Source organism: Hyla sarda, chromosome 8 (genome assembly GCF_029499605.1).
Source record: "Hyla sarda isolate aHylSar1 chromosome 8, aHylSar1.hap1, whole genome shotgun sequence".
NCBI lineage: Eukaryota > Metazoa > Chordata > Amphibia > Anura > Hylidae > Hyla > Hyla sarda.
In genome coordinates, this window is record NC_079196.1 from 101,647,920 (window position 1) to 101,658,556 (window position 10,637).

Consider the following 10,637-nt stretch of genomic DNA (forward strand, 5'->3'; position numbering starts at 1 on the left):
CATCTCAAGAATATCAGGACATTCTGAAGTGAAATGTGCTGCCTAGTGTCAGGAAACTTGGTTTCAGTAATAGGTCATGGGTCCTCCAAAAGGATAGTGACCCAAAACACACAGCTAAAATACCCAAAATGGCTAAGAGCAAAACTTTGGTCTATACTGCAGTGGCCTTCTATGAGACCTGATCTGAATTGGCATAATCATCTACCAGGTCCCTAGCAGATTTCAGACCCCTCCCCACTCAGCTCCGTCGGTATACTGCTGCTGCAGCTATCTCTTTGTGACCAGGATATATAGTAGTTATACATGTGAACTCAGCCTGTAGACTTCAGATTTTCATAAAACACATCAATGGTTATTATAGATCAAATTATTTTCACCTCATGGCAATATTTCTCTAATATTGTGAACTGATCCCAAACACTTTTTGAATCTGCATTCACTGTGGTGAATCAAACACCAGCAGCCTAAGATATCATTTTAGTGTGGAATTGCAAATCCAGCCTGAAGCCAAAACTCAGACAATTTGCTAAAACACATAAATAATACAATACAGGAATATGGGTGCACTACTGTGGTAGATGTATACAATGACATTGGCTATCCCTCAACACTGATGTTAAAATTGAGACATTCGCCAGTGTATCCTTATATGAAGGAAACACCAGAGCCCACACACCAACAAAAAGGTTTCTCAAAATGGTGCGGGACCTACGCTAATCCTACCTGTGCGTGATACACAAACAGGGGCCAGTGGGCAATTAAGGCAGCATTCGGTCTACTCACAACTTCCTCCCAGATACCCTCCAGCGTGACTGAGCACACATGCAATGGGAGGAGGGAGGCAAGTTGCAAGCCCCACCTGAGTTGGCTAATAAGGGTGCATAGCCTCACAGGTGCTACCTTAATGCTGCCTTGAAGATATTCAAGGCGCATTAATTTTGGAGTTTACACACCTAAAGTATAAAATTTAAACAAAAAACGTGGTCTCAAATGGCTGGAGGTCCTCAACCCCAAATGCGGTTGTGCATTTATACTGGGGGAGCAGATCCTGCCCTGTAGTCCGTTGCTAGGGGCGATCCCCAGCATAAAAATGTATACAATGGAGGATGCCTGCAGAGGACTACAAGTGCCACAATAGAATCCTACACCAGATAGACGATGTGGATGTGTAACAATTAGAATAATACAATACAGGAATATGGGTGCACTACTGGGGTAGATGTATACAATGACATTGGCTATCCCTCAACACTGATTTTAAAATTGAGACATTCGCCAGTGTATCCTTATATGAAGGACACACTAGAGCCTGCTCACCAACGCCAAGATTTCTCAAAATGGTGCGGGACCTACGCTAATCCTACCTGTGCGTGATAAGCAAAGCAGGGGCCAGTGGGCAATTACGGCAGCATTCGGTCGACTCACAACTTCCTCAAAGGAGATCTCAGTACGATTAATCACATTAAATGCTGATGTTATGTTCTCCACGTTACAGCCTTCCGTTTTTTCATTTCTTTTTATGCGGTTGAACATTTCTTTCTTCCCCTTCTCGTGTGGGTTCTTCTAAAGGGGAACTTGCTGGGATATTAGGTTGTCTAGAGAGAGGACCTTTAAATTGGTCTGTGTTCACATTTTGCGTTTTTTCTTCCGTTTCTTTAGATTTTTCTGTGAATGAAATTTAGTTTTTTTGGTGTAAAGTGATCTATCGACAAGAGGTCTTATTATGCCATGAAAAAATCTGGTTTAAATCATAATCTCGTTTTTCACGAATAAACTTGTCACGTTTATTAACTTTAATGACTTCTTGTGTAGTGACTCATTTTAGTTCCAGTTTAGAAAAAAACACAGCTGCTGTATCTTGAGTCGTTCTTTTAATGTATTCGTTTTTTGCTTTAGCTAAATCGGTGATGACTTTATCGTTTTCGATACTGTTTCTTGTAAGAACTATGTGCAACAATTGCAGAGAGTATTCATGATGGGCTTGTTTCCATGTCTCCATGAATACTGGGTCATCTTGGAACTGAGCTGGAATTTTATATGATCTTAAGCCTCTAGGGGTACGTTCACATTGGACATATGACTGTAATGAATTGACAGTCCAAAAAATAGAAATCTCACGGTCAGCCAACGTAGAAATACAATGTTCTAGTGTCTTAGAGCTGATAAACTCAATGTCATCTCTGTTGTTGCAATCAAGAAAATACCCCCCTGCATCCTCTCTCCCTTTGAGTAGTGCCGCTTCCCTTGTCATGTTAGATTCGTCTGGATCCATGTCCATGTTTTGTGGCTTTTTCTCTAATCCTCGTACTCTGGAAACTGCCGAACAGTTCAAAGTATAAATCAGTGCAAGAGAGTCTTGTCCAGCTACTGCAGGAAATATGTAGAGACCACTGAGGACAGGTGCATTGTCACGATTCGGCTGGCTGGAGGTGGATCCTCTGTGCCAGAGAGGGATTGGCGTGGACCGTGTTGGTGGACCGGTTCTAAGTTGCTACTGGTATTCACCAGAGCCCGCCGCAAAGCAGGCGGTAGCAACCAGGTCGTATCCACCATCAACGGCTCAACCTCTCTGACTGCTGAAGATAGGCGCGGTACAAGGGAGTAGACAAGAGCAAGGTCGGACGTAGCAGAAGGTCAGGGCAGGCAGCAAGGATCGTAGTCAGGGGCAACGGCAGGAGGTCTGGAACACAGGCTAGGAACACACAAGGAAACGCTTTCACTGGCACAATGGCAACAAGATCCGGTGAGGGAGTGCAGGGGAAGTAAGGTATAAGTAGGGAGTGCACAGGTGAACACACTGATTAAGCCTGCTGCGCTAATCAGTGGCGCAGTGGCCCTTTAAATTGCAGAGACCCGGCGGGCGCGCGCCCTAAGGAGCGGGGCCGCGCGCGCCGGGACAAGACAGACGGGGAACGAGTCAGGTACGGGAGCCGGGATGTGCATCGCGAGCGGGCGCCTCCCGCATCGCGAATCGCATCCCGGCTGAGAGGGATATTGCAGCGCACCCGGTCAGCAGGTCTGACCGGGGCGCTGCAAATGCAAGGATGCTGCGAGCGCTCCGGGGAGGAGCGAGGACCCGGAGCGCTCGGCGTAACATGCATAGGTGAAGATTTATGGCACTGAATATAGTAGGTGATGCTCTGGCTTAAGAGTGTACAGATCCAAATACAAATTCCTTAGGAAATAAAAGTCGGCAACTCACCAATCTTCTTCTTCTTCAATCTTTATTAATTCTCACATAAGACGTTACATGAGAGGGATGATGTGAAGGGGGTACAACAGTAGCCATTTCGCACAGGTTAGTGCTTCATCTGGGCTATACATATCACAAGATTGCAGGTACATTTATACAGGTGTTTGATAAACCTTCAACCAATCACCTGTGATTCACCTTGAATCACGTGGTTAAATCACGTGATTCATAATCATATACTCCAAAAGGAAATTTTGCATGCAAGAGTTGCAATTTTTGCAAATATAATATGAACTCCAAAACATTACGAATAGGACCAATAATGTACACAGTTAATAAATTTATAACGTGAAGTTCGATAAATGTAGTCTATGCGATTTTTTTGTCCATGTGGATTCTATTACATAGGTAAGACTATTAGATACCTATTCACATGTATAAGAGAACATTTCTATTCTATTCGTACTAAAAAAAGGTGCTCCCCGTCTAATTTCACATGTAATAGAATCACACAATGGCAACCCAGATTTATTAAAATTCGTAGGACTTGAACCCGGAGTTAGAACTGATAATAAGAGAAGCTCATTGGATTATGAAAACTAATGCAACCGGCCCGTTGGGTCTTAATGATAAAATCGATATGGCAGTGTGTCTTTAGAGATCGATAACCCCTCCCTCTATGTCTCCTCTGTTGTGTATTTTTAACCATGTGATTCAAGGTGAATCACAGGTGATTGGTTGAAGGTTTGTCACATACCTGTATAAATGTACCTGCAATCTTGTGATATGTATAGGCTAGATGAAGCACTAACCTGTGCGAAACGGCTACCGTTGCCTGCTGTACCCCCCTCACATCATCCCTCTCCTGTAATGTCTTATGTGAGTATTAATAAGGATTGAAGAAGAAGATGAGTGGTGAGTCGCCGACATATCTTCAGTGCCATAAATCTTCACCTATGCACCTGTCCTCAGTGGTCTCTGCATATTTCCTGCAGTAGCCGGACAAGACTCTCTTGCACTGAGAAAGCGATTTGTTTTTTAAAAGGGCAGAGGATGGGAACTAATGTGATGGAGCACAATATGAAGTACACAAGAGAATGGCGACTTGTTCATCAGTAGCCAGGGGAATACAGAGGGAGGAGAGCAAACTGCAATAGATGTCAGTAATGTGTGAATGAAACTGTAGTCTCCTACCCACATGCAATGCATAAGGAACACATATAGAGCATCAGTGTTATGAAATATGTAATTCAACATGTTTAGGGTGTTTCATGTTGTACTATTGGTTTGTGTGTAATGTACCATCAGTCTTTTTGGATGCTCTTATCCTTCATACCAGTGATGGTAGCTACTGTCACCTAGTGTTCTTGAATTACAGCTTTCCTTTCCATACTTTATTCATACATGATCATGTTGCTTCTCTTATCTGTATATTGTATAAAGGAGTGCATAAAGCCCACTCCTTCTAATAGCACTTTTCCAGTTTCACTATTTCCTGTATCATTTGCCAATGAACCTTTTACTAGACAAGCCTGGAGATGGCCACACAACCACAAACCTATGAGAAGGCAATTTTCCCAGTTGCCTTAAATTGAGATTTGACAATCTCTGCTGTGATGTCAATCATGGTGTACTGTATTTCCACCACTGCTACACCACCTTTTGAAAACAGGAATACAAAATAATAAAAAAAATTCTATGCTCAACAGAATGGTACCAGAGAAAACTTACAGAAGTCCTCACACATCTGATATGTTATTTTGTACTATGTTAATTGTCTTGTTTTTTCCTATGGTCTTGACTGTTGAATTTTTTTTCTTAGGCAAAATCAGGTCAAATCTCCAGGAAGCTTTTTGGATCAAGCAGGAGACTCAGCCAAATCTCAGCTGGAGAGACTGAATATAATACACAGGATACCTAATCTATGTACATGGCCGTGTGGGACTGTTCAGAAAAAGGAGCACACAATCTAAAGTTTTGTCGTAATGTGCAAAGATAACTGTCAATGAAGGCTACACACTACAATTGTGGTGGAATCTGAGAGGATATACACACAAGTGCATTTTTCTTTGCCTCATTTTGCTGCTCAACTGTTTTGCTGCCAGTGGTTGGCTCCCATCTAGCAGCAGAAAGATTACTTATGTATAACCTCTAGATATTGTCCTATAAGTATACTCTCTTTTGATTGCACTACTTTTTTGTCCTTTTTTATGTCTGCAATTTATGATCAGCATTTTATTATATTATAATGTCTTAGCACTACTGGGGAATATCACCATATCCCTCTTTTTGGTAAACCAAACATTTAACTTTTATCTTTTATGACTTGTTCAAGATATTGTTCATTCATAGTGGAACATTTTCAAGCAGTTTTAGTCTTTTGTAACTGGATAGTAAAGTGATAAATGAAGCCTATTTTGTATATCTAATGTGATAATATGTTTATAATGAATGTTTAAGATGTTGTAAATAGCTCATTTTTGAGTTCTCACTTTTGAATTAACGACCTGATTTATCTTTTTTTCCACTGTTGTAGTATATTTTACATTCGTGCCTACTAAGTATTCTCATTCTTCTGCCTAGCAAAAACTATTTATCTAAAGAAGATGGTTGCTTCTTTAGGATGAAGGACTAGTAACTGCATCTATATTATGTTATGTTATATTGCACACGGCACAGTGCTTAAAACAGGACGGGATGAGGACTCTGACAGTGCCTTTTTGTTTGAAGGGTCCCCTGAAAGTAATCTGATCACATGGTATTCTGCTGGGATCCCCAGCAAGCCATTGAATTCTGTGAGGGAACCCAGCAGCAAGTGTTCTGTTTCCTTGTTACACCACCAAAGGGTAAATTAAACATCCCTCAGTTCCTGTAGAAATTAATTGACAGTTTAATAAAACGCATGGACACATTGGTCCCACCAGATTACTAACTTAGCATTTCCTAACAGTTTTTTTTTGTTTTTTTTATTTATGGGTTTTCTAAACAAAGACACTGGGGAAATCTATCAATAGTGTTTTTTTTCTAGGTTTCGGTGAAGGTGAAAAAAACTTTGTGCAGTTGTTTTTGAGGAAGAATTGCACAATGCTCTTACAGTGTAGTGCACAGTTTTTACACCCATTTTTGGTGAAAACATTGATAAATTCCCTATTCCATGCGAAGAGGAGTAATAACGGAGCACTCACCCCAACTGTGATGCAAGCAGGTACTTCTTTATTTCGGGACATTCAGGTTGACAAGGACATCAAAAAGCAGGGAAGGCAGACAAGATCTAGTGCGGGGGATTAGCAGTCACACGGGGCGATGGTCCGTATCGCGCGGTTTAGTGTGTGTTGTGGACATTTTTTATTGAGGCACCTGTATGGATATATCAAGTGGTTGTGCCAGGATTTTTTCTTCTTTTCTGAAAGTGGTCTATCGATAAATTCCCCACAATGAATTTAACCTCAGTATACAGACAACACTATTATGATTGACACACGTAGTTAAACATTGTTGAATCATAGATCTAAAGGTTTTGGTAACTTTAGAGCAATGTTTTTGTGACACAATAGGAGATGTACAAAACAGCAATAACTCTTAGGTTTCTACCTCTGTTGATAAGGCAAATCTAGCTCTGGTGTTTAAATGAACAGTGCAAAATTGCCATAAGGAAACGGTGTGTGTGTGTATATATATATATATATATATATATATATATATATATATATATATCTATATGTGTGTATATATAAAAGTAATGAGTAATGCTGCTTAAGGTGTAGCATTGGACAAATCCCACAGGTACAGAAACCCTACAAACTGCTGATACTGTTACTATTTGATATGGTGTTATCAAGTGAACTGAAAAACATTCATCCTTTAAGTTCTTCTAATGTAAGAACACGTGTGTAATCCTATACAATGTTCTGATTATTGTATTTATTATTTGTATTTATTTGCTGCATTATACTGTACATTGTGTTATTCTGTAATATTGCAACAATTCTCCTAAATACTGTTTGTTTATTGCTTTTATTACACAGGCTACTCAGGCAGATGTCTGGCTCTGATCACAATACAATTTGTACTGACTTTAATAACCAAAAAAGAAAGCAACAAAAAAGCATAAAAAAAGCTAAATTAATATTTTTCTACAATTGTAGCCAGTTACAGAAAAACTGTGAACAGAGCATTTACTGTTACCTGGAGTCTGTGTACAGCAGTGGTCTGCAAACTGTAGACCCCCAGATGTTGCAAAACTACAATTCCCAGCATGCCGTTGGCTGTCCGGGCATGTGCGAGTTGTAGTTTTGCAACATCTAGAGGTCAACAGTTTGGAGACCACTGGTGAACGGCTTCCCAAACTGATACTGATTAGAACACATGAAGGCCAGTCCTAATACAGCCAAAAGCAATGCTTTATATTGCTATTATCTGTATCCAATTGCATTTTGTTAAATGTTTGTGTATTTGTTTATAGGTTCTACCAGAGATACTGTTCCAGGGTCCAAATGTGTTAAAATGGCTTTTCCAGGACTATTTGATTGATGTCCTATCCATAGGATAAGCGATTATTCGTTAATCAGTGGTGTGACAACCACCCGTCACCCCTGCCAGCTGTTCAGCATTATACAGTGAATGGGGTTAGAAGCCCTGTGCCGTTAATTGTATAGTGGTGGCATATGGTAACTGCAGCTCAGCTCCCATTAAAGTGAATGGAAACTCTGCTGTAGGTACCCGGCACCACCACCAAATGAACGGCGCAGGGCTTCCAGCCCTGTTTACCTGTAGTGCCGGCTGCCGAACAGCTGGTTATCAGGAGGTGCAGGTAGGTACGCCTCTGATCAGCAAATCATGGAATATCCTGTTGATAGACCATTAATCATATAGTCCTGGGAACTTCCTTTACTTTATAATCCAATCTTTGTAAATAGTTGCAGCAAATCTGGGTTTCTGATACATAACATTAATAATGGTCCCATTACTTGTGACTTTGCTTCATGTAGAAGTGTTCATTGTTTAGATTATTTTAGTGGATTTACTCTATTTTTCTAGATTTTTGGTTAACTTATTGTAGTTACATACATTCTATATAGACATTACCATAGAGTACATGTTTAAAAGTGAAAATAATGGCAGGTTTGTAGCAGAAATTTCTGCAACTGAAAATCTCTTTCATTCATCTAAATAGAGATGTCATAGAGCAAATCTTCCTTATGTCAATTTGCTCTAAGGATTACTGTTTTTATTTTGTGCTTGTCTGGTGTGTTACACAGCACGCGGGGTAATGTTTTATGTTTTACTAAAAATTGCTAAACACTTAAAGGGGTACTCCGGTGCTTACACATCTTATCTTACCAAAGGTTAGGGGATAAGATGCCTGATCACCTGACCGCACAGCCGGCGGCATGTGACGTCACGCTTCGCCCCTCAATGCAAGCTTACAGGTGGGGGCGTGATAGCTATCACGCCCCCTCCCGTAGGCTTGCATTGAGGGGCGGAGCATGATGTCACACGGGGGCAGAGGCGTGACATCACACGCCGCTGGCCCTGCGGTCGCCGGTAATCAGACCCGGAGCAAACACGCTCCGGGGACTGATTACAAACGTGGTGCCGCGTGCATGATCCCGGACGTCCCCAGCTGCGGGACTCCCGCGATCAGGCATCTTATCCCCTATCCTTTGGATAGGGGATAAGATGTCTAAGCACCGGAGTACCCCTTTAAGGTCTCACAGAAAAACACTAAACGCTTCAGTCATAGAATGTAAAAAGACCTTGCCCACCAAATATTTAGCTCAGTGTGCTATTTGTATTTTTAGGCTGTTTGAGATTAGTGTACTGATAATTCCTGATATATGTATATTATATTGCTAATTTTGTAAATAGAAATATACAGCCTTGTTTTACGTGATGCTTGCTATCCTACATTTCATATGTACTGAAGGTGATCTTTTTCTTAGGGTATGTTCACAGACCAAAAAAAATACAGCTATATTTCATTTACAGTGGAATTTTCAGCAAATTGCAGTAAAAAAGATTTTGCCGTAGTTTAACAATGAAAATACTGCTGTAAATAAAGTATGGCCTGACTTCTTTTTATGAGAACATCCTCTCACATGTAGTGTCATTTTTGTTTGTCCTGAAATTATTATATGGCACCACTATATATTTGTAGATCTAAATATAGTCAAACAATCATGTCTTCCAGGGATTTTTCCCAAAGTTTAATGGTTTGGCTCATTATGAGGGTATATTCACGCAGGCAGATGTTTTGCAGGTTTTCCGCAGAAGAATTTCTGCAGTGGAAAATATGCAGCAGATTACTTCAATGGGATCTGCTCCCAAAAATCCGCTGCCACTAAAACCCACATGGGACGATCTTTTTCGAGATTCCTACTACAAGCATATAATAAACACATTTTTATTTAATTTATTAACACCATGTCCAACAGGTATCGTACCCTTGTGTTTTATGCCCAATGTCAGATTAGGTGGAGGGGAAATGTATGTTATTTGGAAAACATTCTCTCAAAAGATCATGATATGATACCCAGCTCTACTGCATAACTAAACAGCAGTATTACGACACTATTTTATTCCATGGTTGATTTTTAACTTTTTTTTGTGCCTTTCTATATAATCTCTTACAATGTCAAGCCAGATCATAGGCCTTCCGCTTTTTTCCATTAGTGACTTAAAAATGTGATTTACCTTTTAAAAACAAAAGAAAGTGATATTTGTCACTGGAGTAAAGATAATCTAGTAAGCAGAAATCTCTTTTAATTTTATAGAACTTTAAATAAAGTCTAATATTACAGCTTCATTCACTCCACATAAATATTTCTCAGGATTTTATGCTGACAAGTCCTTCTTGTTTTACATATCTGCCTTTTTTTTATAATATAATTTTTTTTTCTTGCTTTTACTGATCCTTAGTGCAATATTGTTTATGTTGAATACAGTTGTCTTCTACAAAATGAGCTTTTTTGTGACCTGATTTAAATCTACTCTCTCAATACTGACCATGTGCAAACCAATGAACTGCATAAATACATAATGGCGCTGAAATGACGGTTGTGTGTATATTTGCTTAATTTTATGTACAGGGTGGTTGTGGGTGTTTTTAAAATGTTTTGCACTTTTCTAGAAACTTCAGATTTGTAAATTGTAACAGTTTAATATTTTGTACAGAATATATTTGAATTGATTATTGTAAATATGATACCTTGGGAGCAAACAGAATAAACCTTTGAATTCCGCTGTTTCAATATACTTTCCATAAATTAAAAGTTTCTTGTGTTCGCTTATACTATTGAATATATTTTATTGAACAAAAATGCCCTTTTCTCCACTAAACATTTTCTTTTCCTGCTCTCCCCACACTGATTATATAAAGGCATATGGGAGCAAGATCTCCTCCTTTTTGTGTTCAGAGTATCGTTAATATCATAGAAGCTAGTCT

The 10,637-nt window shown here is 39.7% G+C and overlaps 1 protein-coding gene across 3 annotated transcripts in view; it reads left to right on the top strand.

Moving 5' to 3' along the window:
- Nucleotides 1-10,433, top strand: part of NBEAL1 (neurobeachin like 1) — a 273,447-nt gene extending 263,014 nt beyond the window's left edge. For all 3 annotated transcript variants that reach the window (XM_056534118.1, XM_056534117.1, XM_056534119.1), the window contains one exon: nt 5,016-10,433. In XM_056534118.1, coding sequence (XP_056390093.1) covers nt 5,016-5,114 — 99 coding nt within the window. In that variant the 3' untranslated portion in view covers nt 5,115-10,433. The remainder of the gene's footprint in view (nt 1-5,015) is intronic.
- Nucleotides 10,434-10,637: the final 204 nt, after the last annotated feature.